Source organism: Rana temporaria, chromosome 6 (genome assembly GCF_905171775.1).
Source record: "Rana temporaria chromosome 6, aRanTem1.1, whole genome shotgun sequence".
Lineage (NCBI taxonomy): Eukaryota > Metazoa > Chordata > Amphibia > Anura > Ranidae > Rana > Rana temporaria.
In genome coordinates, this window is record NC_053494.1 from 187,112,442 (window position 1) to 187,139,768 (window position 27,327).

General features: G+C 45.4%; 1 protein-coding gene across 1 annotated transcript in view; it reads left to right on the forward strand.

Moving 5' to 3' along the window:
• The first annotated feature begins 13,886 nt into the window (after positions 1 to 13,886).
• STAM2 (signal transducing adaptor molecule 2) overlaps positions 13,887 to 27,327 on the forward strand; it is a 64,485-nt gene continuing 51,044 nt past the window's right edge. The window contains exon 1 of the mRNA XM_040357964.1: positions 13,887 to 14,204. Within this exon, the coding sequence (XP_040213898.1) occupies positions 14,165 to 14,204 (40 nt within the window). The 5' untranslated portion in view covers positions 13,887 to 14,164. The remainder of the gene's footprint in view (positions 14,205 to 27,327) is intronic.

The window sequence follows — 27,327 nt, forward strand, 5'->3', positions numbered from 1 at the left end:
GGCGTAGCGCTACAGGCGTAAAAACGCCTAGATGTGAATGCAGCCTTAAAAACAGAAATGTAATATATTGCAGCTTGCCAACCATTAAGGCCCCTTTCACACTGGGGTGGGAGCCGTGGTGGCGGTATAGCGCTGCTAAAAATAGCTGCGCTATACCGCCGGGATTCGGCCGCTAGCGGTGCGGTATTAACCCCCGCTAGCGGCCAATAAAGGGTTAATACCGCCCGCAATGCGCCTCTATAGAGGCGCATTGCAGGCGGTATTGCTGCGGTTTCCCATTGTTTTCAATGGGAAGGAGTGGTGAAGGAGCGGTATACATGCCGCTCCTCTCACCGCTCCAAAGATGCCGCTGACAGGAGATTTTTTTCTCTCCCGCCAGCGCATCGCCTCAGTGTGAAAGCCCTCGGGCTTTCACATTGAGTAGGCAGTGAAGGAGTTTTTCAGACGGTATAGCAGCGCTATTTTTAGCTCTGTACCGCCTGAAAAACTCATCAGTGTGAAAGGGGTCTTAGGCCCATTTCACACTGGGGCGGTTTGCAGGCACTATTGCGCTAGAAATAGCGCCTGCAAATCGAGTCTAGTGTTGAGCAGAATACGCCATATTCGATTTCGCGATATATCACGAATATATAGCCGAATATTCGAGAAATATTCGCTAAATTCGAATATTCGTGATATTTTATCGAAATGAAATTTTTGCGAAATTTTGCTATTGCGAATGCGAAAATAATTGCGAAATTTCGACAACAGTGGAAGGAGCACTCTGATTGGCTCAGAATATTCGTGATATTTTGCACTCTGATTGGCTCAGAATATTCGTGATATTGTATCGAAATTTCGCAAAATGCGAATGCGATATTGATGGCGAAATTTCGGAAGGAGCACTCTGATTGGCTCAGAATATTCGTGATATTTTACAATACAAAATAATTGCGAATATTCGTCAAATGCGGAAGGAGCACTCTGATTGGCTCAGAATATTCTTGATATTTTACAATAGAAAATAATTGCGAATATTCGGCAAATGCGGAAGGAGCACTCTGATTGGCTCAGAATATTCGTGATATTTTACAATAGAAAATAAAAAGTGTTTTGCATTGGTGGTGATTCTTTACTCTATCCATCTGTCACAGCCGTTTGTCAATCAAACACCTTGAAGATTGAACACGTTCATGCTGCATGCTTTGGACTTTTTTTCACTTCACATATCAAAGACATTTTTATGAAAGATTATTTTTCTATTATTGGGACTATATTTCTTTATATATTTGTTTCACTGTGTATTTCACAAGTTATTTGTGCTTGCTTATTTTATAATTTGCCCACATGTCTTGTCACTAGACATATTTTTTATTCTTGTAGAGCGACTCCATTTTCTGTCTTGTATTAATTTATGTTGTATAACATTTTTGAGTTGCTGCTGTATTCTCCCCTTTTTTTAAGGTATGCGCAATTTTTTCCTTCTTACAAAAAAAAATAATATCAAACATACAAATATTCATAACAGAAACATACACAAAGCCCCCCCCTTTTGCATCAGAGACAATCAGAGTTCTCCTACCACAGTTATCGAAAATTCGCAATCATTTTCGCATTCGCATTAGCGAAATTTCGCAATTTTTTTTTTTTATATTCGGCAACATAAAAGGATCGCCTCAGCTTAGCTACTCGGCCCAGGGTCTCTAATCATACCAGCAATGCTTTTAGACGTCGATAGGATGTGATCTGTTTTAAAAATAAAATTGAAAAAATGCGAATATTCGGAATAGCGAATATTCACCGCGAAATTCGAAATATATCGCGAATACTCGAATATGCCATATTCGAGCCGAATATTCGCAATACGAATATTCGTGAGCAACACTAAAATCGACCGTAAACAGCGGCCCGAGGGCTTTTACACTGGAGGGGTGCGCTAGCAGGACCGCTCCGGAAGCAGGGGTTAAAACCGCACCGCTAGCGGCCAAATACCACCGCAATTTTGATGGTATAGCGCCGCTATTTTTAGCCACTGCACATCCTGCCCCAGTGTGAAAGGGGCCTAAATGTGGTGGCTGCATTGTTTATTTTTTTTCCTTTATTTTCAACTGATGTAACACACTTCCAGCAGGGGCGACTCGTCCATTAAGGGCGCACGGGCGCCCCCCCCGTCCATCGCTGGCCCCCCCATCCATGCGTCCGGCCGCTTTCAGGACACCTCTGCAAGGATTCCAATGTGGAGGGGCTGTTTTTTTGAAGCACCGATTAGAGCCAGAGTCTCTAATAGGCTTCAATGTAGGGTGGGCTTGGGTCGCAGAAAGTGCGCTCCGATCCCACCCAGGTGTGTTACAACAACGAATGAATATTCGCTGTTGTAAGACTGATCCTCCTCCTGGCCAATCATGATGCCGGTTTTGACACCGGTCACCCGATTGCCTTAAAGGACAGGCAATCCTATTGGACACCTAGGAGGAGGAGGGGAGGAGCTGGAAGCCGCCATGGAAGTGAGGACAAGGAGCCACTGCACCACGCTTCCTGCCACCCGCCGCCGATGGGGTAAGTGCCGGACTGACTGGCAAACAGCGGTGGGTGGGTCACTGTAAGGGGGAGCACTCTGCAGACTCTGATGCAAGGGAGAATTTTGAGGACTCTGACATAAGGGGTGCTCTGGAAACCCTGATTTAAGGGGGAACAACGAGAACTCTGATGTACGGAGAGGACGCTAATGTATAGGGAAAAAACATGGCCTCTGGTGTAAAGGGGAACACTGAAGCCTTACTAGGCTTACCTGTAGTTAAGAATCACCAAGGGGGGTATACAACCGATTTAAGTCCTGTAAGTTGCTTGGTAGGGTCTCCATGGATTGGACTTGTTTTTCCAGCACACCCACAGATGCCGATTGAGACCTGAAGTATTTGGAGGCCAAGTCAACACCTCAAACCATTCTTGCAGTGTGGCAGGGTGTATTATTCTCCCAAAAAGGCCACTGCCATCAGGGGATACCATTTACATGAAGGGCTGTATTTGGTCAGCAACATTGCGTGAACAGAGGGTGTGCCAGGGTACACTCCAAGCACCTCGTGCAGAGCCGATTTCCCCTGCCCCACGGGCCACTTTCTTTTCTGAATGAACACACTGAGTGATTGGTACTGATCACAAACTGTGTCTATTCATACCTGAAGCATAGTACACTGTGTATACTATGCTTCTGTTTGTGAATGAATAGGAAGCCGCTCAGCACGGAGCTATTCCTGTCCATTAATTTACTGTCAAGTGCAGCTAAGGCTGCAGAGAAAGGGACTGAGGAATCTCCAGACCGTCCATGTTTTAATATATTAATTTTTTTTTTATAAGTATTTATAAAAGTGTGTGTGTGTGTGTGCGCACACCTATGGTCAGCAACAATGTTTAGGTAGGTGGTACGTGTCAAGTAACATCCACGTGAATGGCAGGACCCAAGGTTTCCCAGCAGAACATTGCCCAAAGCATCGCACTGCCTCCTCTAGCTTGCCTTCTTCTTCCCATACTGGATCCTGGTGCTATCTCATTCCCAGGTAAGCGACGCACACCCATCCGCTCATCCACATGATGTAAAACAAAATGTAATACATCAGACCAGGTCACCTTCTTTCATTACTCCGTGGTGCAGTTCTGATGCTCTTATGCCCGTGTCTTTTGGCTGTGGACACGGGTAGCATGGGCACCCTGACCGGTCTGCGGCTATGCAGCCCCATATGCAACAAACTGCAATGCCCATTTTTTCTACTTTCAACGCATCAACTTCAGGAGCAACATGTTATTTTTTTTTTAACAGAAAAGGAGCAACATGTTTACTTGCTGCCTAATATATCCCAGATGCCATTGTAACGAGATAATGAATGCTATTCACTTAAAGGAGTCGTAAAGGAATTTTTTTTTTTGCTGAAATGACTGTTTACAGGGTATAGAGACTGACATAATATTTAACAGATTCCTTTTAAAAACAATTAAAAATAGATAAAAATCAATCATATAATGTACCTGTAGTTTCAAGTTTGGTTTTTGCATGTTGTTTCCTGCCTCTGTGATGTACAGAGCCACAGAGTCAATACAGGGCAGTGATGGTTTGGAAAACGAAACTGATTGGTGCTGAGGGGTTTTAGACACACAGGGCCAGATCCACGAAGCAGTTACGCTGGCGTATCTATTGATACTTCGCGTAACTTCTAGGTTGCTCCGGCGTATCTTTGTTTTGTATCCACAAAACAAGATACGCCTGAAGCTGGGCTAGATCCGACTGGCGTACGTCTTAGTACGCCGTCGGATCTAAGGTGCATATTTCCGCTGGCCGCTAGGTGGCGCTTCCGTCGATTTTCGCGTTGAGTATGCAAATTAGCTAGATACGCCAATCCACAAACGTATGTCCGGCCGGTGCATTTTTTTACGTCGTTTCCGTAAGGCTTTTTCCGGCGTAAAGTTACTCCTGCTATATGAGGCGTAGCCAATGTTAAAGCGGATTTCCGGCCACAATTTCACGTTTTATATATAAATATACCCCTGTAATACACAAGCTTAATGTATTCTAGTAAAGTTAGTCTGTAAACTAAGGTCCGTTTTGTTAGGTTGTTACAGCATTTAGACACTTTATAAAATAGAAATTGACTGAGGCCATCTTAAGTGTGGGCATCATGAAGCCAGACTGTATGACTTCCTGAATTTCAGCCTTGCAGATCTCGCACATGCTCAGTGCTGCACAAGCAGTGTAATAGGTTTCAGCACCTGTGCTGTCCAAGTCACATGATTCTTCGAGACTGGGGAGTGCACAGACTCCTGGAAAGTTACACCCACTACATTCCCAGGAGTCTGTGCGGTGTAGGTTAGGAAGCTTAAGCACCTAGGTGCAGGAAGTGGGAAGATTAACTATTCTGCCTAGCAACAACACTTTGAAGGCATCTAAAAAAAAAAAAAAAATTCTTAAAGGACTAATGACATTTTTTTAAAACTACTGATGTAATGTTATATTTATGGGTGGAACTCCACTTTAAGTATGGACGTCGGGCCAGTGTCGAATTTTCCGTTGTGTATGTCGTTTGCGTAAAACGTTCGCGAATAGGGCTTTGCGCAGAATGACGTTCACATCGAAAGCATTGGCTTGTTGCGGGTTAATTTCGAGTATGCGCACTGGGATACCCCCACGGACGGCGCATGCGCCGTTCACAAAAAACGTAGATTACGTGGGGTTAATAGGAATTACCATAAAACACGCCCCCATCTCATCCATTTGAATTGCGCGCCCTTACGCCGACACAGTTACACTACGCCGCCGTAACTTACGGCGCAAATTCTTTGAGGATACAGAAAATACGCTGTAAGTTACGGCGGCGTAGTGTATCTGAGATATGCTACGCCGGACATATAGATGCGCCAAGGTACGTGGATTTGGCCCACAGTAATCGCACCTCCTTGATTAGTGACCACAGAGAGAAAGCTCCCAGCACTGTGGTCATCAGGAAACAGACAACCAGGAAGTGTGGAGATCAGAGAAGAATTACAGCAACTTGAGAGCAAAAACGAACAATGAGGACATGAAAACAGCACTGCATTAAGGTAAAGGAAGCTATTAAGATAAAAAAAAAATTCCTTTACAAACCCTTTAACCGGTCAGTGGTCATAAAGTTGGCTGATCGATGTGTACAGTATATATACAGTGTATACTCTCTATATGCAGGTATGCTGTTATATATAAACCAAAGGAAGACATGAACCCAGTAATCTATAAAACCAAAACAAAGTAGAGAATCCCATTCAAATGTCTATTATCTGCGGTATGCATTTCCAAAGATTATAAAGGATGAAGATCATGAAATGGGCTCCAGCTCTTTTTGAAGTTAATTCTTCTTCCATTTACTGTAGATACCAGCAGGACTTTGTCAGTTTGATGTGAATTACAGCAGAGGTGTTGTGGCCCCATTTCAAGATAGAACATTTTAAGAACAGTAATCTATCAGGTTTAAGGCAAAGTTCCAAAACAGAAGGAATGTTTATCCTTCACCCTCAGGGATGCAGATGGATTCCCAGCAAGAACCACAGAAGAAAACTAGAGATCCTTTTTCTCAGAACCCCTATTAACCACTTAACCCCCGGACCATATTGCTGGTCAAAGACCAGAGCACTTTTTGCAATTCGGCACTGCGTCGCTTTAACTGACGTGGCACCCAAACAATTTTTTTTCCCCACAAATAGAGTTTTCTTTTGGTGGTATTTGATCACCTCTGCGGTTTTTAGTTTTTGCGCTATAAACAAAAATAGAGCGACAATTTTGAAAAAAATTACACATTTTTGGGACCATTGGCATTTTTATAGTGATCAGTGCTATAAAAATGCCACTGGCAGGGAAGGGGTTAACACTAGGGGGCGGGGAAGGGGTTAAGTATGTTCCCTGGGTGTGTTCTAACTGTGGGTGGATTGTCATGGGGAAATGACTGATCTTCTGTTCATACATTGTATGAACAGAAGATCAGCATTTCTCTCCCTAACAGGACCGGAAGCTAAGCGATTGCGTGTGCCTGCGCGAGAGCCGACGTATAGCTACGTGCTCTCGTACAGGGGAGCCGACCTGCCGCCGTAAAACGACAGCGGCTGGTCGGCAACCAGTTAATGATATATATTGTAAGGGGTTAGCTCGGTAGCGGGGTGTGTGACCCCCTGGATGGGTTCACTACACACTGAATTTATACAGACAGGCAGTCGAAGACGGTTGAAAACAAAGATTTTGGTTTATTCTTCCATCTTGCTGGAAACAAGTGCAAGCATCCAAACAGCATAAACAAAATCAAACATAAAATAAACCCTGGCCACTTGGGGCGTCTATCTTCACCACACAGGAACCTATCTATGGGGTCTGGCACAGCCTAGTGCTGGGCAGACACTGCTGGTCATACAGCAGGAAAACAATAGTCTTTTAATTTTTATCACACAGAAAAATCAATCCTCTCCTCACCTCCTCAGAAGACTTTCAGTACTGCTCTCCTTATTCACAAAGGCTCAGGATGCAGCAAATCAGTGGTAATCCTCTGGACTACTTATAGAGGCCCTAATTGCCTCATTCTGAACAGCTGAAGTTTTCCAACGGCCTTTAGCCTTTTCTGCCTACATTTGCAGCCGACGCCTAATAACAATTGGTGTATTGTCTAAACAAGGCAGAAATGTATGTCCCGTCTGTGACAACACCCACGGATTTACCTGACTTCCTGTCACAATATATATATATACATAATATTTTTTGTTCTTGCATATACAGTGGGTATAGAAAAGAATCACCCCTCTGGATATAGTTTTATCCAGCTGTATTGCAGTGCAACTTATAACATCCAAGTAAAAGATATAACACCACCATGCCAGAAAAAACATAAAACAATTCAAAAACAGAATCACAGAGTTAAAAAAAGCCTTGTGTCAGCATTTTGTTGGACCACCTATTGCTTTAATTCAAGCCTTTAGTCTGTTGGGCAGGGCCGTCTTTAAGGCAGGGCAAAAGGGACAGCTCCCCTGAGCCCCCATCATTGTTGTGGGGCCCAAAGCAGCTGCCTCATACTTCCCAACTATCCCGGTTTAAATGTTCTTGTCCCTTGAAGATTTAGTCCCATGATGTGTCCCGATATCTCAGTGTGAAGTGCTGCTACTAATGCTCCCCATCTCTGCCCTATTGTCTTGTACAGATGACCCACCTGCAGACCCTGTGTTTACATCAGCATTAATATGTAAATAGTGGTGGACTCGCCAGCATTGATTTATAAATAGGGGTGGCATTCATATGTATATCATGCCCCCCTAAGGTCGTATCCACCATCACTTCTGCTAAATGCTGCCCAGTGGGACGGGGCATGTTTCAAAGTCCTGCCTGCAACTGTGATCATTAAGCCTACCATCAGCCTGTTCTGCAAAGGTAAGCAAATTGGATGGGGTGGGGGGGGGGGGGTGCAGAGGTAGGCAGAGAAGAAATTACAGTTTGGGGTGCATAGGTGAGCAAGTAGGGGTTGTATAGGGGGTGCAAAGATGAGCAGAGGAGGCAGGTAGGAGTTAAGGGGGGGGGGGGGGTTGGAATGGATAGGATGGGGGAGGTTTGGGGTGCAAATATGTACTGACAGGGTGAATAAAGATGTAGGATACGTGTAGGGCGGCCTATAAGTGCAGAAAAAAAGTCCCTAACCCTTTTTCAAAATCACATGTTGCTACAGCACCCTAAATATTGGTGCATGTGAAAATGCACATCTCATCAGATGCGTGTCATTAAAGCGGAACTTCAGTCATTTTTTATTCTCTCCATCTATTAAATCTTCATCCCTTTTTGTTTTAACTTTGCATAGTAAAAAAATATTCTGCCAGTAAATACCTTATACAGCCCACTTTCTGATTCTTGTCTGTAAAAAAAAAACTAAGCTTATGATATCATGCACAACTCTATCTCACTCACTCTCCTGAGAATTTGCCAGGAAGGAAGGGAAGATGAGTCATAAGAGGGCCAATGAGAGCGGCAGAGCTGTGTGTCTGTGTAAATCCAGGAAGTGAAAAGGCAGCAGCTTCAGCTGCCCACAGATAAAATGGCTGCAGCCAGACTCAGTGGAGGGAGATTTATGCAGCATATTTGGCAAGTACAGAATCACAGTATATATAAAAATAATATGCAAAGTGGTCGGAGGGAAGCTTCAGAATGGCAAAGATGTTTTATTATAAATTATGTGAGCGGACTGCAGTTCCTCTTTAACAATTAATTGCACTTTTGTGTATCTGCTAAAGGGCAGCACATTTGTAAACCCCTCCTTGCATTGGTGGTTACTGTGTATGCGCTTATTACATTAGTGGTTAGTGTAAATCCCCATTACATTGGTGGCCAGTGTAGAAACTCGTCTTTATATTGGTAGTCGGTGTAAAAATCCCCCTGTATTGGTTGGTGTAAAATGTCCCATTACAGGGCTCAAAATTTCAAGTCCCGCGCTACTAGCCAGGCCTTAAGGGTTACTCGCCACCAGTTGACCCAACCAATCCCTACCCTGCACCACCCCTAATTCTGCCCCTAAACACGCCCTCAAATTATCTCATAAAATGACACTTACATGTTTTATGCCAAATTAAGTTACAAACTTTATCAGTGCAGCCACACCTGTGCCCACCATTGCAGCCTCTGCCGACTGTGTCCACCATTGCAGCCTCTGCCCACTGTGCCCACCATTGCAGCCTCTGCCCACTGTGCCCACCATTGTAGCCTCTGCCCACTGTGCCCACCATAGCAGCCTCTGTCCACCATTGCAGCCTTTACACACTGTGCCCACCATTTCAAACTTTACTCACTGTGCCCACGATTGTAGCCTCTGCTCACCTGTGCAGAGGATAGCCCCAGGGGAAGAGGAACTGGGAGTGGGGGGGGGGGGGGGCGCAGGTACCACCGGCATGCAGGGATTGATTGGGAGCCGTTCTCCCATCGATCACCCCGGGGAAGAGAAAAGCCGCGGGATTACATAGCTGATAACCCGCTGTTACAGCTGACTTTACATTGCAGCTCCCTCCACTCCGTTCGCGGTTTCACATAGCCCCGCCTCCTGACCCTGTATCAGATTGACAGAATGCCAGTCCAATGCTGGGACGTGCGGTACCCGCGCTCCCCCCCCCCACTCCCAGCTCCTCGCCAGAAACGATTTTGCACTCGCAAAATGCGAGTAGGCGAGGGGAAATTTTTAGGGCTGTCCCATTTTATTGGTTGTTGTAAATTGTTCAGACCCTTCAGGTCTGGTATGGATTTTAAAGGGAACCCTGCTTTAAATGTAAAAAAACAAATGGCACGGGGGTCCCCCCCCAAATCCATACCAGACCCTTATCTGAGCATATAGAAGGAGGGAGTCACCGCTCTAGGCAGAAGCTGTTAATGATGAACCTTTTCACTGACTCAGGAGCCACTTAGTGCTTAATCGAGCTATGATTAAGCACTACGTTTTAGTGCGAAATGCTTCAGTTGTGATCCTGTCTGCTGTGGCATGTACTTTGTGACCTTGTTTTATCAATAAAGGCAACATTTTTTGGAGTGCGGCTGTCCAAAATTCCTCCATTCATCCCCCTTATCTGAGCATACAACCTGGCAGGCCGCAGGAAAAGGGGGGGGGGGCGAGAGAGCACCCCCCTCCCACCTAAACCGTTCCAGGCCACATGCCCTCAACATGGGGAGGGTGCTTTGACGATAACGAGGGTGGGAATAATAGTTGCTCTGAGGTCCGGTTTACACTGATGCGACAATCTTTGAAGCGCTTGTTGCATCAGAGGTTGGACCGCAGTCGGACTCCATTCTGTGCAATGGAGCTGTTCTAACCGGTGTGACTTGAGTCGCTCCGACTTAGAAGAAGGTTCCTGCACTACTTTTGGTCTGCCTTTGGTACGACTTGCATTGACTTCTGTTGAAGAAGTTGCATGCAAGTTGTGCAAAAGCCACGCTGGGATCTGACTCCAATGTCGCACGACTTTGAAGTTGGGGACAGTGAGAACCCCCGGGCTCAAACATGTTAAAACACCATAAACTAGTGACTGCGCTAACGACCAGAGTCACTGCGCTAACGACCAGAGTCACTGCATGGACAAGTCTAAAGTCAAAGGGAAAGATAAAAGTCAGTTTAAACTGGGAAACCAAAATCCAAAAGCCTTGCTGCTTTCAAAACACACCAGCGAATGCTGGAAACCAGGGGCGGCCCATCCATTAGAAACACTGGTCTAGGTAGCTAAGACCTAATAGATGAGTTTAGAGGTTTAACCACTTGCCCACCGCAGTACGAGAAAATACGTCCTCGGCTTTGTGCGGTGATATCTGAATAATGGGTGCAGCTACAGGCATCATTCAGATATCACCGTCTTCAGCCGCCGATTCTGTGCACGATAAGAATGATCAAAGCGGCAGTTCCGCCGCTTGATTGTTCTTATAGGCAGCTGGAGGGGACGTCTAACCCCCCTCCCACCGCCATCCGGTGCTTCTCCGGGCTCTCCCGTGCCATCGGGGGCCCGGAGAGCGAATTGGCCGGCGCTCGCTGCAGAACCATAGAGATGACCGGTGACCAGATGGTCCCAGTCATCTCTATGACCGTCGGAGGCCCGGGTGCGACGTTATGACGTCACGCCCGATACCCGGAAGTAAACAAAGCCGCAAACGCGGCTGTCGGTGTGAGATCGGTGAATGTTTTTTCACCGATTTCATGCTAGTAAGCCTGGAGGAGAGATGTGGGTCTTATTGACCCCACATCTCTTCATAAAGAGGACCTGTCACACACATTCCTATTACAAGGGATGTTTACATTCCTTGTAATAGGAATAAAAGTGATCAAAAAAAATAAGAATAAAAAATAAAAGTGTAAAAATAAAAAAATGAAGTAAAATAAAAATAAAATGAAAAAAAAATATTTTTTAAAACACCCCTTGCGCGCAGAAGCGAACACGCATGCAAGTCCCGCCCACATATGTAAACGCTGTTCAAACCCCACATATGCGGTATCGTCGCGTGCGTTAGAGCGTGTGCAACAATTCTAGCACTAGAACTCCTCTGTAACTCGGAAATAGTAACCTGTAAAAAAAATTAAAGCGTCGCCCTTTGAAGTACTGAAGTTTGGCTCCATTCCATGAGTGTGCGCAATTTTAAAGCGTGACATGTTAGGTATCTATTTACTCGGCGTAACATCATCTTTCATATTATATAAAAAAAATTGGGCTAACTTTACTGTTTTGTTATTTTTTAATTCATGAAACCGTTTTTTTTTTTTCAAAAAAAAGGTGTTTGAAAAATGATCTTGCAAATACTGTGCGAGAAAAAAAAGTTGTAATGACCGCCATTTTATTCCCTAGGATGTCTGCTAAAAAAAAATATATAATGTTTGGGGTTTCTGATTAATTTTCTAGCAAAAAAATTGTGATTTTTACATGAAGGAGAGAAGTGCCAAAATATGCCCGGTGGTCAAGTGGTTGATGAAGGTCACTTACAGTAGCTCCTGGAAATGTTGGTTGTCTCTGTTGGACAATCCTTTGAATTAGGCAAATTCTGTTATTCTGCTTCCATAAATTTGCTCTTATCTATCCCGTGCAAGATTAAGGCTGCATTCACACTACAACGCGGCGTACACGGCGTATTTTGCCGCGATTTGTTTAACTTTTTTTTTTTCTTACAAATTATTTCCATTGCTGTCTATGCCGAACGCCGAAAGCCGCCTGAAAAAAAGGGTCCGGGACTTGTTTTCAGGCGGCAGGCATACGGCGTTTCGGCGTGAGATGTGAACCATCTCATAGACAGCAATGGAAATTCGCCCCTCCAGCGGCACGAGCGTCGCGCTTCAGGCGTTTATATGCCGAGGTGTGAATGCAACCTAAGGCCTGTGTCTGGTTTGTGGATGTGAACAATTTTAAGGCTCTGTTCACACCTAGGCGTATATACGCCTGTAGTGTGACGCCGCAGCCGCCCCTGAGACGCTGGAGGGATGATTTCACATTGCCCTCTATGGAGATGGTTCACATCTCCACGCCGAACGCCGTACGCCTGAATACAAGTCCCGGACCTTTTTTTCAGGCGGCGTTCGGCATAGGAGATGTGAACCATTTCCATAGAGGGGGTAAGGCTGCATTCACAATCGCGGTGTTTTGTCGCCGCAAATCGCGGTACAAAACGCCGCAATTCGCGGGACAAAACGCCGCGATTTTGTACGCCAAGGTGTGAATGCAGCCTAACTCCTTCAGCGCCCCCTGTGGTTAACTCCCAAACTGCAACTGCGCAAACCATTCGATAAACGCTTATTGCGATTTTTTTTTACCAAAAATAGGTAGAAGAATACGTATCGACCTAAACTGAGGAATAAAAATGTTTATATATTTTTGGGGGATATTTATTATAGCAAAAAGTAAAAAATATTGAATTTTTTTCAAAATTGTCGCTCTATTTTTGTTTATAGCGCAAAAAATTAAAACCGCAGAGGTGATCAAATACCACCAAAAGAAATCTCTATTTGTGGGGAAAAAGGGACGCCAATTTTGTTTGGGAGCCACGTCGCACGACCGCGCAATTGTCTGTTAAAGCGATGCAGTGCCAAATTGCAAAACCTGGCCTGGGCATTTAGCTGCCTAAAGGTCCGGGGCTTAAGTGGTTAATGGTCTAGAAAAAACTTCATTTTTTTCAACCTGATCGTTAAAACGGCCTTGCCTACACACGATCGTTATGTAAAAAATAAAAACCGCAGAGGAGGTCAAATACCCCCAAAAGAAAGCTCTATTTGTGGGGAAAAACCACATACATTTTGTTTGGGTACAGCATCGCACGACCGCGCAATTGTCAGTTAAAACGACGCAGTCCAGAATCACAAAAAGTGGGGGTAAATCCTTCCAGAGCTGAAGTGGTTAAAGTATAACTAAAGGAAAAAAAGATTTTGATAGTTTTGGGTATAGTGGAGACGGGTTAGAAAGCCTGTCAGGTTTTTATTACAGCCGTGTCCCCGCTAGAATGATTCAGCATTATTTATCCAGTTTATCATTAATAATGGAAAGTGAATGAAAATCCCAATGTTCTGGTTGGAAAATCTTCCATCGGGGACACTGGTTTTGGTGACAACCAGGTATTCCGTCACTCTTACTTCTTATTTCGGCTATGGGACAGGAAGTGAAAGGAAATCTACCCGATGGGGACACAGAAGCAAAAAAAAAAAAAAAGACAAAGGTTATAACACTCCCTTACACTATTCAACATAAAAGAAGAACAATATTTAGCCTTTGGTTTTCCTTTATCAGCCCCTCACTATCACATTTACAGCCCGTATAACGTCAGAGCTCCTGGGACGCCATTAGGCCGATGACGTCACCCACGTGACATTCCGGCTCCCAGCCTGCCTGCCCTTCCTTCTGCCGGGGTCCTCAGAGGCAGAAGGCCCCCCGGATGAGCTGCCCCGTGAAGCGCCTGCATTTGAAAAGCCGTCGGAAGCGCCCGGGGCCGACACGAATCCTTCCTGTAGTAGTCGGTAGTGTGTAACGTGACTCGGCGGCGGTGTAAGGATTGGATTTAGCGTGTGGCGGGACGGGGTTGGGTGAGACATTGCAGACAGGCGGGAGGAGGGGCAGCCAGTACGACTTCAGCTTGTTGTGACGGGAGAAGCCGGACAAGGAAGAGGGTGACCGGGGCCCGACAGAGCCCACCGCCGCCAGCATGCCGCTCTTCAGCGCCAACCCCTTCGAGCAGGATGTGGGTGAGTGTGGAGGGAGGACGTGGAGGGGTGTCCGGGAAGCTGCCTGTCCCTGTGTCAGCTAGAGCTCATTTCCAGGGACCACCCGGGACTGTACAGTGTGTCCCCCTAATGTTATCCCAGGGAATGTCCCCGGCTTCCGGGGGTGTCCTCATCAATGGCCAGGACTGTCAGCCACTGTCCCTATAAATATGCCAGATCTTCAATAGATTTCCTGGATCTATAGGGCTGTCCCTAAGACTAGGACCTCTGGTCTTCAAGGACCATCCCTATAAATGTCTCTGGCTTTATACGATAGTGCCTACACTTCAAGGGTTGTCCTCAAAAAATGTCCCTGCTTCAAGGGTTGTCCTCAAAAAATGTCCCTGCTTCAAGGGTTGTCCTCAAAAAATGTCCCTGCTCTTCAAGGGCTGTCCTCAAAAAATGTCCCTGCTCTTCAAGGGTTGTCCTCAAAAAATGTCCCTGCTCTTCAAGGGCTGTCCTCAAAAAATGTCCCTGCTCTTGAAGGGCTGTCCGCATAATAGTCCCTGCTCTTCAAGGGTTGTCCTCATAATAGTCCCTGCACTTCAAGTGTTGTCCTAAAAAAATGTCCCTGCACTTCAAGTGTTGTCCTAAAAAAATGTCCCTGCACTTCAAGGGTTGTCCTCATAATAGTCCCTGCTCTTCAAGGGTTGTCCTCAAAAAATGTCCCTGCACTTCAAGGGTTGTCCTCATAATAGTCCCTGCTCTTCAAGGGTTGTCCTCAAAAAATGTCCCTGCACTTCATGGGTTGTCCTCATAATAGTCCCTGCTCTTCAAGGGTTGTCCTCAAAAAATGTCCCTGCACTTCAAGGGTTGTCCTCATAATAGTCCCTGCTCTTCATAGGTTGTCCTCAAAAAATGTCCCTGCTCTTCAAGGGTTGTCCTCACAAAATGTCCCCGCTCTTCAAGGGTTGTCCTCATAATAGTCCCTGCTCTTCAAGGGTTGTCCTCAAAAAATGTCCCTGCTCTTCAAGGGTTGTCCTCATAATATTCCCTGCTCTTCAAGGGTTGTCCTCAAAAAATGTCCCTGCACTTCATGGGTTGTCCTCATAATAGTCCCTGCTCTTCATGGGTTGTCCTCAAAAAATTTCCCTGCTCTTCAAGGGTTGTCCTCACAAAATGTCCCCGCTCTTCAAGGGTTGTCCTCATAATAGTCCCTGCACTTCAAGGGCCATCCCTATGAATGTCCCTGGTTTTATTCCCCAGGTTTCAAAGGAGCTTCCCAAGAAAATGTTCCAGATTTTCGAGGGGCCACCTTAAGGATTTAGAGTATTGTCCTCATCGCTGTACCGATATAAGTCCTGGATCATCAAGGACCATCCCTATCAATGTCTCTGGTTTTCAAATGGTGCCCCAATAAATGTCCCTGGATCCGACGGCTCATCCCAGGAAATGTTCCTGTTTTTAAGGGCCGTCCTAGGAAATATCTCTGGTATTTAGGGATTGTACCCATAGATGTCCATCATGGTCAAGGTCTGTCCCCATAATTGTCTTAATGGGCAGTCCTTGGGTGTATAAGGCAGTTCCCTAGTTTTGAAGGGTCATCTCAGGAACATGTTCCTGCTTTTCAAGGCCATACTAGGGTTTTGAAGAGTTGTCCTCATCGCTGTTCCTGTTTTGGGCCATATCAATTTGAGTCCTTGGTCTTTAAGGTCCATCCCTATAAGTCTTCCTGGCTTTCGAGTGGCATCTGTGACTATCCCTGGCTTTCAAAGACTTTACCCATAAATATCCTGGATTTTCAGTGGACGTTCCCATAAATGTCCCTGGGTTCAAAGAACCATTCCTGGTTTGGAAGGGTTGTCCCCATAAATGTCCCTGGGTTCAAAGAACCATTCCTGGTTTGGAAGGGTTGTCCCCATAAATGTCCCTGGGTTCAAAGAACCATTCCTGGTTTGGAAGGGTTGTCCCCATAAATGTTCTTTGTTGTCAAAGACTGTCCCCTTAGGTATTCGTGATTTTCAAGGACTTTCCCTATATATATTCTAGATTTATAGTACTGTCCCTGGAATTCTAGGTCCATTCCTATAAATATCCCTGGCTTTATAAGACTCTCCCTTGGTTTTAAAGGGTCATCCCAGGGGGAACGTTTCTGCTTTCCAGGGCCATACTAGGGTTTTGAAGGGATGACTTTATCTGTTCCTGCTTTGCCGTTCCAATTTGAGTCCCTGGTCTTCATAGGCCATCCCCATAAATGTCCCTAGTTTTCCAGGAGGGATGCCTCCATAAATGTCCCTAGTTTTCCAGGAGGGATGCCTCCATAAATGTCCCTAGTTTTCCAGGAGGGATGCCTCCATAAATGTCCCTAGTTTTCCAGGAGGGATGCCTCCATAAATGTCCCTAGTTTTCCAGGAGGGATGCCTCCATAAATGTCCCTAGTTTTCCAGGAGGGATGCCTCCATAAATGTCCCTAGTTTTCCAGGAGGGATGCCTCCATAAATGTCCCTAGTTTTCCAGGAGGGATGCCTCCATAAATGTCCCTAGTTTTCCAGGAGGGATGCCTCCATAAATGTCCCTAGTTTTCCAGGAGGGATGCCTCCATAAACCACTCAGGGTTCAAAGGGTCAACCTAGAAAAGTTCCTGTTTTTTAGGGTCGTCTTATGAAATATCTCAAGGATTGTCCCCACAGATGTCCCTGATTTTTAAGGTCTGTCCCCATAATTGTCCCTGGTCTTAAAGGGCAGTCCCTGGTTTTATAAGAATGTTCCCCAGTTTTGAAGCTTCATCCTAGGAAAATGTTTCTGCTTTCCATACTAGGGTTTTGAAGAGTTGTTCCCATTACTGTTCCTGTTTTGTGCCCTGCCATTATGAGTCCCTGGTCTTCAAAGGTCATCCCTCTAAATGTCCCTGGTTTTCAAGGAATGTCTTTGTAAAAAAAAAAAAAATGGTTATCAAGGACCTTCCCCATTTATATCTTGGATTTTCAGTGGCCCCATAAATGTCCCTGGGTTCAAATGTTCATCACAGGTTTTCTAGGGCCAGCCTAGGAAATGTTCCTTGTTTGGAAGGGTTGTCTCCAAGAATGTTCCTTGTTTTCGGGACCCCCCCGGTACCTGCGGCGGTCCCCGTGGCTGTCCGAGTGATCCGGGAAGAGGGGGCGGCTGTTTGTTTTTGTCCGCCCCCCCCCCTCAGCCAATCCGCGCGCCCCCCCCTGCGTGTCACTTCCTCTGCCTGTGTAAACACAGGAAGAGGAAGTGATGTGATCTCTCCTCTCGGCGGTATTTTTAACCGCCGCTGAGGAGAGATCACATCACACAGTGAGTCTGCACAACACTACACTGACACCAGTACACACAGGCACGTAAACCCCTTGCGATCACCCCTTCCACCCCCCTGTCACAGTGTCACTGAATGCAGTGATCATATATGTACTGATCACTGCATTTAGTGTCAGTGTGACAGGCAGTTAGTGTTAGGTCCAGGGTAGCCCGTACCCCCCCTAATAAAGTTTTAACCCCTTGATCACCCCCCTAGTTAACCTTTTCACTCCCTATTGCCAGTGTCATCAAGCGATCATTTTTCTGATCGCTGTATTAGTGTCGCTGTTCCCGCTAGGTAGCAATTTTTTTTTTTTTTTTTTTACTAAAGACATGTGGCTGAATACATTTTGGCCTAAATGTTTGACTAACATTTAGTTTATTTGATTTTTCTTATAACAAAAAGTAAAAAATATAGATTTTTTTTTTTTCAAAAATGTCGCTCTATTTTTGTATATAGCGCAAAAAATAAAAATCGTGAGGCGATCAAATTCGATCAAATTCCACCAAAAGAAAGCTCTATTTGTGGGAAGAAAAGGACGCAAATTTTTGGGAGCCACATCGCACGACCGCGCAATTGTCTGTTAAAGCAACGCAGTGCCGAATTGTAAAAACCCCTTGGGTCATTTAGCAGCATATTGGTCCGGTCCTTAAGTGGTTAAAGGGATGTCCCTGTAGATATACTGGTTTTATAGGGGCATCCCTATAAATGTCCCTGGTTTTATACGGCTGTTCCCCGGCTTCAAGGGTTCATCCCAGGAAATGTTCCTGTTTTCTAGGGTTTTGAAGGGTTGTCTTCTTGGCTGTTCCTGGTTTTGAAGAGCCACTATGAGCACCTGGTCTTAAACGGCTGTTTTTCCTATCTCCTGGTTTTCAAATGGTGCCCCCATAAATGTTCCAGGGTTTGAAGGGTCATCCCAGGAAATGTTCCTGTTTCTAGGGGCGTCCTAAGAAATTGTACCCATTGATGTCCATGATTTTCACGAGCTTACCCCATAAATAAATGTCTCTGGTTTTTAAAGGATGTCCCTAGATTTCAAGGGTCATACCCAGAAAGTTTCCTGAATTTCATGAGCGTTCCCCATAATTGTCCCTGATCTTAAAGGGTCGTCCCTGGATTTAAAAGGCAGTTCCCTGGGTTTGAAGGGTCATCCTAGGAAAACATTCCTGCTTTCCAGTGTCCTACTTGGGTTTTGAAGAGTTGTCCTCATCACTGCTCCTATTTTGAAGTGTCATGCAAATATGAGCTCCTGGTCTTCATGGGATGTCCCCATAAATGTCCCAGGTTTTCAAGGACTGACCCTATAAATATTCCTGCTTTTTCAAGGGTCATTCCTATAAATGTCCCTCCTTTTTAAATGGGGCCTTCCTTGGAAATGTCCTTGGTTGTTTTCAGAAATTGTCCTGGTTTTCAAAGACTGTCTTCAAAGGTGTCCATGATTTTCAAGGGCTGTCCCATAAATGTCCCTGGTTTTTGAAGGATGTCCCTTTTTTAAATATCTGACTGGATTTCAAGGGTCATCCTTTTTTAAATCCCTGTCTTTCAAGAGCTGTCCCAATCGCTGTCTTTCAAGAGCTGTCCCAATCCCTGTCCCAATCCCTGTCTTTCAAGTACTGTCTCCATAAATGTCCCTGGTTATCTAGGTGGTTCCCCATAAATATCTTGGGTTTTCTACATCCATACCCTTAAAGGGGGTTGCAAAGGTACAGTTTTTTACAGGAGAGTCAGGACGCCCACTAACACACAGCTCCTTTCTCTATCTGCAACGTAGAGGCCATCCTGACTCTCCTGCAGTCCAAGGGAGGGGGCGAGCACGACACTCCACACCAGGGAGAGAGACTCGCATTACTGTGTGGAGTTACAGACAGAAGAACAGGAAGTGAGGATTTCTCAGAAGAAATAAGGACATTTAAAAGCAAAATCGAAGGATGAGGTAAGTGAAGGAGGACTGCACTAAGGTAAAGGAAGCTATTTAGGGGGAAAAAAATTGTACCTTTACAACCCCTTTAAGACCCCTTTCACATTGGGACGGTGCGGGCGTTGGCGGTAAAACACAGCTAGTTTTAACAGCGCTTTACTGCTTTTATAGCGGCACTATTCGGCCACTAGCGGGGCACTTTTAATCCCCGCTAGCAGCCAAAGAAAGGGTTAATGACACCCGTATTGCGGCCTAATCGCTTTGCCGCCGATTTGGCAGTGCTGCCCATTCATTTCAATGGGCAGAGGTGGCGGATGAGCGCTGTATACGCCTCTCCCGCACCACCCCAAAGATACTGCTTGCAGGACTTTTTTTCCAGGCGCCATTTTTATTGCTGAAACGCCTGAAAAGCTCCCCAGTGTGAAAGGGGTCTAAATGTTCCTGCGTTCAAAGGGTTGTCTCAGGAATTGTTCCTCTTTTCTAGGGCCATCCTAGGAAATGTCCATGGATTTGAAGGGTTTTTCCTCAGAACTCCCAGGTTTTCAAAGATTGTCCCCATAGGTGTCCATGATTTTCAAGGGCCTTCCTCCATAAATGTTCCTGGTTTTCAAAGGATGTCCCTAGATTTAAAGGGTCATCCCTACAAGGCCCCTTTCACACTGGGGCAGGAGGTGCGGTGGCGGTAACGCGCCACTATTTTTAGCAGCTCTTTACCGTCGGAATTGTGGCGGTGTTCGGCCGCTAGCGGTGCGGTTTTACCCCCCGCTAGCAGCCGAAAAAGGGTTAATGCGCATTGCCGGCGGTATAGCCGCGGTTTCCCATTGCTTTTAATGGGAAGAAGCGATGGAGGAGTGGTAAACGCACCGCTCCTCTCGCCGCTCCAAAGATGCGGCTAGCAGAACTTTTGGAGCGGTCCTGCTAGCGCACCGCTCCAGTGTGAAAGCCCTCCGTCTTTCACACTGGAGAAACAGCAGCCGTTGTTTCAGGTCGGTTTGCAAGTGCTATTATTAAGGCCTGCAAACCGCCCCAGTGTGAAAGGGGCCTAAATGATTTTTAAAAAGATCTCCAAAATCCCTCCTGAGATGTGCGCAAACCTGGTAACCGACTACAAGAAACGTCTGACCTCTGTGCTTACCAACAAGGGTTTCTCCACTAAGTACTAAGGGCCAGATTCTCAAAGAGATACGATGGTGTATCTCCTGATACACCGTCGCATCTCTGACTTAGGCCGGTCGTATCTATGCGCCTGATTCATAGAATCAGTTACGCATAGATATGCCTAAGATCCGACAGGTGTAACTGTGTTACACCGTCGGATCTTAACTGCAATTTAAAAATGGCCGCTGGGGGCGTTCTCGCTGATTTACGGCGAGGATATGCAAATCAGCGAGATACGGCAATTCACGAACGTACGTCGTTTACGTAAGCGTTTTCTTGGCGTACACTTACCCCTGCTTCGATGAGGCGCAGCCAATGTTAAGTATGGCCGTCATTCCCGCGTCAATTTTTTTTTTTTTTACGTCGTTTGCGTACGTCGATTCACAAAAGCGCTGGACGTAAGTTACGCTCACGCCGAAACCAATGACGTCCTAGCAACGTCATTGGGAGCAATGCACGCCGGGAAAATTCGCGGACGGCGCATGCGCATTTAAATCGGCGCGGGGACGTGCCTGATTTAAATACTACACTCCCCCTAGCCGCGGAATTTGAATTCCGCCGGGGGATTTACGATCCGCCGCTGCAAGTTTTGAGGTAAGTGTTTTGTGAATTACCCACTTGCCTCTAAAACTTGCGGCGGCGTATCTTAAATCGGATAAATTACGCGGATCTAAAGATCCGCTGATTTATCTGAATCTAAGACCTAAGTCATGTTTTTATTGGGGATCAAATACTTATTTTACTCGCTGAACTGCAACTTAATCTATATAATTTTTTTTTTTCTGGATTTTGGAATGATTTTATGTCTATCATTTAAAATACACCTATGATAACAATTATAGTCCCTTAATTTCTTTGTAAGAGGGAAAACTTACAAAATCTGCAGTGGATCAAATAAATTAGTTTCTAATGTTCCTGGTTTTATTGGAGCGTGCCTATCGGTGTACCTGGTTTTATTGGAGCGTGCCTATCGGTGTTCCTGGTTTTATTGGAGCGTGCCTATCGGTGTTCCTGGTTTTATTGGAGCGTGCCTATCGGTGTTCCTGGTTTTATTGGAGCGTGCCTATCGGTGTTCCTGGTTTTATTGGAGCGTGTCTATCGGTGTTCCTGGTTTTTAGTTATTCTCCCCATAGCTTTTCAAGGCCATCACCATGAATGTCCCTGGTTTTTAAGAGCCTCCTCATAAATATCTTGGATTTTGAAGGGCTGTCCCTATAAATGTCGTATTCACCATAGAAGGGTAACAGCCGGCTCTGTCTGTCCTAATGGAACAGGCTTCCTAATGGATAAGGAACATTCATTGAAGGGTGGCCAAATAATTGTAGAGCCAGGGAGCAATTTAAAGTGGAACTCCATTTTTATTAGGAAAAGAATGACCTGCTTTATCTGTGTTTACAAGCATTCTATTAAACTATAATGGAGATCCTCACCTGTTTCTGTTCTGTAGATCCTGAGATGGGCATTTTTAGTGCACTTGCTGAATGTGAGTGCCAAGTGAGGGGGGCTCTGCCTTTATCTGAATGGTAATAGAAGAAGAAACGTTGAGGTGATGTACTGCTTAAAGCTGCAATTTAAAGTGGAGGTTCACCCGAAAAGTTAATTTTTTAACATTAGATTGAGGCTCATTTTGTCTAGGGGAATCGGTTAGTTTTTTTTTTAATCGAAGCAGTACTTACCGTTTTAGAGAGTGATCTTCTCCGCCGCTTCCGGGTATGGTCTTCGGGACTGGGCCTTCCTATTTGATTGACAGGCTTCCGACAGTCGCATACATCGCGTCACGATTTTCCGAAAGTAGCCGAGCGTCGGTGCGCAGGCGCCGTATAGAGCCGCACCGACATTCGGCTTCTTTCGGCTACTCGTGGCACGATGTATGCGACCGTCGGAAGCCTGTCGGAAGACTGTCAATCAAATAGGAACGCCCAGTCCCGCAGCCCATACCCGGAAGCGGCGGAGAAGATCGCTCTCTAAAACGGTAAGTACAGCTTAGTTTTTAAAAAAACTACCCAATTCCCCTTGACAAAATGAGCCTCCCCTTCACAAAATGAGCCTCAATCTAATGTTAAAAAAATTTTTTCGGGTGAACTCCCGCTTTAATCTACTTCTATTTTGTTTTCTTTGGTTTCCTCCTTTCCTTCCTCATCAACATGTCAAGGAAATGTTTAAATAAAACCCTTCAGTGTTCATTCCATTCCTTACCTCCGTCCCAGTGATGTAATCAGGGTTATGTACATCGTTTACTGAAAACATCATTGTATTTGATGGGCACTGGCTTTGTATATCACATCTAAGGGCCAAAGCTGCCCGGAATGAGTGTGTAGGACAGGGGCGCCCAACCTTTTGAAGGCTGAGGGCCACTTAAGCGATGTAGTAACCAGTCGTGGGCCACAATGAACGGAGTGGGCAGATGACAGGTCTGTGTCTAGTCTGCATATGCAAAGCAGACACAGCCCAACTACTCTATGGGCCCTCTGGCAGGTGTAAACGGACACAAGTATGTTTACATCTCCTGCTCCATAGAGGTGAATAGAGGGTCCGATTGGGTCGGACCAATCGTTTGAAAGGAGCCCAAGGCTGCTTTTACACTGATGGTCTGCGGTCTACCCACACTGTGGGTGTGGCACATTGTTGTACCTGTGGTTTTCCCACTGGTTAGCTGCACTTTGCCATAGACGTCTATTATATCCTGCAGGTGTGGTGTATGAAAAGCCGCTTGCTTCCCGCTACCGCAGGCTTTATTCGCAACACTGATGCTCTGGGATGGCAGGTAAGCATCATGCAATCAGGGCTTGCCAACCATACATTCCAGAGCAGGAGATCGCGGGCCACATGTGGCCACTGGTTGGGCACCCCTGGTGTAGGACATACTGTAGTTGTCCATCTGTTCTGTTTTGGGTTGATGAGATCTGACTGGACAGCGCAGTCACCGTCTGGTATGTGTGTGGCTTTTTACAGAATCATTATGAATATTGATCCAAAGAGTTGCTGGTCAAAGAAATATCAAATATGAGTAAATGCAACCGGACCAGCCACTAGAGGTCAACTGCACCACGCAATCCGCAGATTGCGGCCATAGGAAAGGCCACAGCTTCGGCCTAGCTCCAGAGCGGCGGCCATCTTGGTACACCTGGCGGCGGCGGCCTAGGTGAGCTCCCCAGAGCGGTGCGCACTGACGGGGGGAGATGTGGACTTTACAGTGGGGGGGGGGGGGGAGATGTGGACTTTACAGTGGGGGGGGAAATGACGTGGATATTACAGTGGGGGGAGATGATGTGGATATTACAGTGGGTACTATATATGGTGGTGATCCGAAAAATGGTACGATCCGTGACTCTGATCCGAGGAACGATCTGAACCGTTTTTGTTTTTTTTTTACTCCTATCAGGAAGTGAGAGGAAATCCCTCCAAAGTAAGAGAATCCCTGGTTGTCACCAGATCTAGTGCCCCTGTTTGAAGATCTCCTCTGTATTCCTGTTCTGGTTTAAACCCAAAATTTGGGATATTCTTTCGCTCTCAGTGATAATTAGAGGTGCACTGAATGGAAATTTTGGTGCAGAAAATTAGTTTAATTTTTATATATATATATTTATATATTTTTTTGAATCACATGACCTATGAAAAAAACACTATATGCAGTAAAATAATCCCCAAATTGCTGTGAATTTGCAGTAAAAAAAAATGATGGCAAAGTTTCAACGAATTTACGGCAGGATCGCCACGCGTTTTTGGTACCATTATCGGGACCTTTTTCTCTCATTGGCGGTAACACCATTTTCAGGCGAAATGTTTGTGTAGCTCTAGTGATAAAGGTAAACATGACAAATATAGAGAGTCAATCTTCCTTTATGGGGGCACAGACCGCAATAAAAACTGACAGGTGTTCCAATCCCCCTCCACTTTATTAAAACTAAAAAAATGACTTCAGGTATACTTTAACCACCTCAGACCCGTGCTATAGCAGAAAGACGGCTACAGTGCGGCTCTCTCGTTCAAGAAGGGCGTCCATGGATGTCCTCCCAGAACCACTCCCCCCCCCCCCCCCCCCCGGCCCTCTCTGTGATCATGGTAAAGGGCCAATCACAGCGGCCCTTTACGATGTGATCAGCTGTGTCTAGTCCCTTTTAACCACTTAAGCCCTGGACCAATATGCAGCTAAAGGACCTGGCCCCTTTTTGTGATTCGGCACTGCGTCGCTTTAACTGACAATTGCGCGGTCGTGCGACGTGGCTCCCAAACAAAATTGGTGTGTTGTTGTTTTTTTTTCTACAAATAGAGCTTTCTTTTGGTGGTATTTTTTATTTTTTGCGCTATAAAGAAAAATAGAGCGTACATTTTGAAAAAAAACAAAACAATATTTTGTACTTTTTGCTATAATATCCCCACAAAATATATAAAAGAACATATTTTTTTCCTCAGTTTAGGCCAATACGTATTCTTCTACAAATTCGCAAATAAGCGTATATTGATTGGTTTGAGGAAAAGTTTTGGCGTCCACAAAATAGGGTATAGTTTTATTGCATTTTTCTCATTATTTTTTTTTTTTTTACTACTAATGGTGGCGATCAGCGTTTTTTTTTATCATGACTGCAACATTATGGCGGACACTTATGACAAATTTTTTGGACCCTTCTCATTGATAAAAATTCACTGGTTACTATGAAAATGGCAGTGAAGGGGTTAACCTCTAGGGGGCGCTGTAGGGGTTAGGTGTGCCCTAGTGTGTAATGCTTACTGTAGGGGGGGCGTGGCTGGGCGTGTGACGTCACTGATCGTCGTTCCCTATGACAGGGAACAGACGATCACTGACATGCCACTAGGAAGGACGGGGAAAGGTTTGTTTACACTTGCCTCTCCCCGTTCAGCTCTGTGACCCGATCGCGGGACACCGGCGGCGATCGCGGGCGCGGTCACAGAGCTTCAGACCGGGGACCTGAAGGCAATTGGTTCCACTAGATTTTAGGCCTCTTTCACACTGGCGCAGGATGTGCGATGGCGGTATAGCGCCGCAATTTTTAGCGGTGCTATACCGTCGGAATTGCGGCGGTATTCGGCCACTAGTGGTGCGGTATTAGCCCTCGGGCTTTCATATTGAGAATGCTGGGGCAGGATTATTTCAGGCGTTATTTATGCGCTATTTTTAGCGCTAAAACGCATGAAATATGCCTCAGTGTGAAAGGGGCCTTAGTTAGGGGTATCGGAGTAAAGGGGGCTAAATACAAATGCACGCCACACTTTTCACATACTGTATTTCACTTTTTTACCCTGAAATAAGAGGGTAAACTGTACCTGCGTGTTATACGTAGGGGGCTGTGGAAAGTTTTTTTCCCTGAAACTTCCCTCTTAAAGTTAGGGTGCGTGTTATACGCCGATAAATACGGTATTTATTAGTAAAGAAGTTTGAAAACAATTTGATTTTCCTTCCACTTCTCAATTATGTGCCACTTTGTGTTGGTATCATATAAAATGCCAATAAAATACATTTGTTTTTTTGATTGTAACATGTAGAACATTTTGAGGGGTATGAATACTTTAAGGCACTGTACAAAGCTGTAGAGCTTTCTTTATGTAACGCCAACGGGGATAAAAACCATGAGAATGTTATCTGCTTCCATGCTTTGTACTTTATGGTCTGTAATCTGAGTGCCCCACCTTGAGAACGGCAGAACTCTCATTACACATACAGCCACCTCTGTGCTGTTTGTATATCGTTTATGTTTTTATAGGTCTTTATGTCACTCACCAGGTACAGGCAGCCTTCAGCCTGCTCTTTGGAGTAGATTCCATCTCACAACAAACACATAGCCTATAATTTTTGGTCAGACCAGACTGGTCCGTGGCTGTAGGTGTAGCTTTGGCCCAGAAAACGCCTGTTTGTTGACACTTTTCTTACATACAGGGAATTGTTACTCTGAAGAGTCTGTTAAAGGTAAAATGTACCTTTTTTACGTAAAAGTTGCTTTGCAGGTAAGGGGCCCCAGTAGGTTAGCTTTAAAATATAGAGATTATCTGTAGGCCACCTGCAGCACCCCCAAAGCCTGGCCTAAAAAAACTTTTATTCCCTACCCTGCCTTGTTGTGTTGGGGGCTCTTCATTTGTTGGGGGCTCTCCATTTGTTGGGGGCTCTCCATTTGTTGGGGGCTCTCCATTTGTTGGGGGCTCTCCATTTGTTGGGGGCTCTCCATTTGTTGGGGGCTCTCCATTTGTTGGGTGCTCTCTCCCAGAAATACATGGGCAAGTGCTCTCCCTAGTGCTTTGAACCGGGGGAGGGGGGGGGGGGATTCTAGGGCTGCAACTAACGATTATTTTCATAATCGATTAGTTGGCCGATTATTGTTTTGATTAATCGACTAAGCGGATAATCTTAAAAACAAGTGTGGTGTACAATTTAATATGTAAAAAAAAGGCAATTTATTCTTAAATATCCATATGCAATGGTAAATATAAATAACCAACTACAGTAATTGTAATGCCTTCTATTACCTCCACTGTCTCTGGGTTCAGATGCTGATCTTCCCTGCACAGTGTCTTTAAAGTGATTTTTTTTTTTTTTTTTTTTTTAAACAAACTCGTTATGCTTACCTGCTCTGTAATGGTTTTGCACAGAGCAGCCCAGATCCTCCACTTCTGGGGTCCCTCACCGATGCTTCTGGCTCCTCCTGCCTTCAGAGTGCCTCAATAGCAAGCTGCAAAGTATAGTATAGAGCGGCCGCTATAGCAAGGTAAAAAAACTTCTGCCTTTAGAACCACTCACTTCCTGCCCAGGACTACATGTC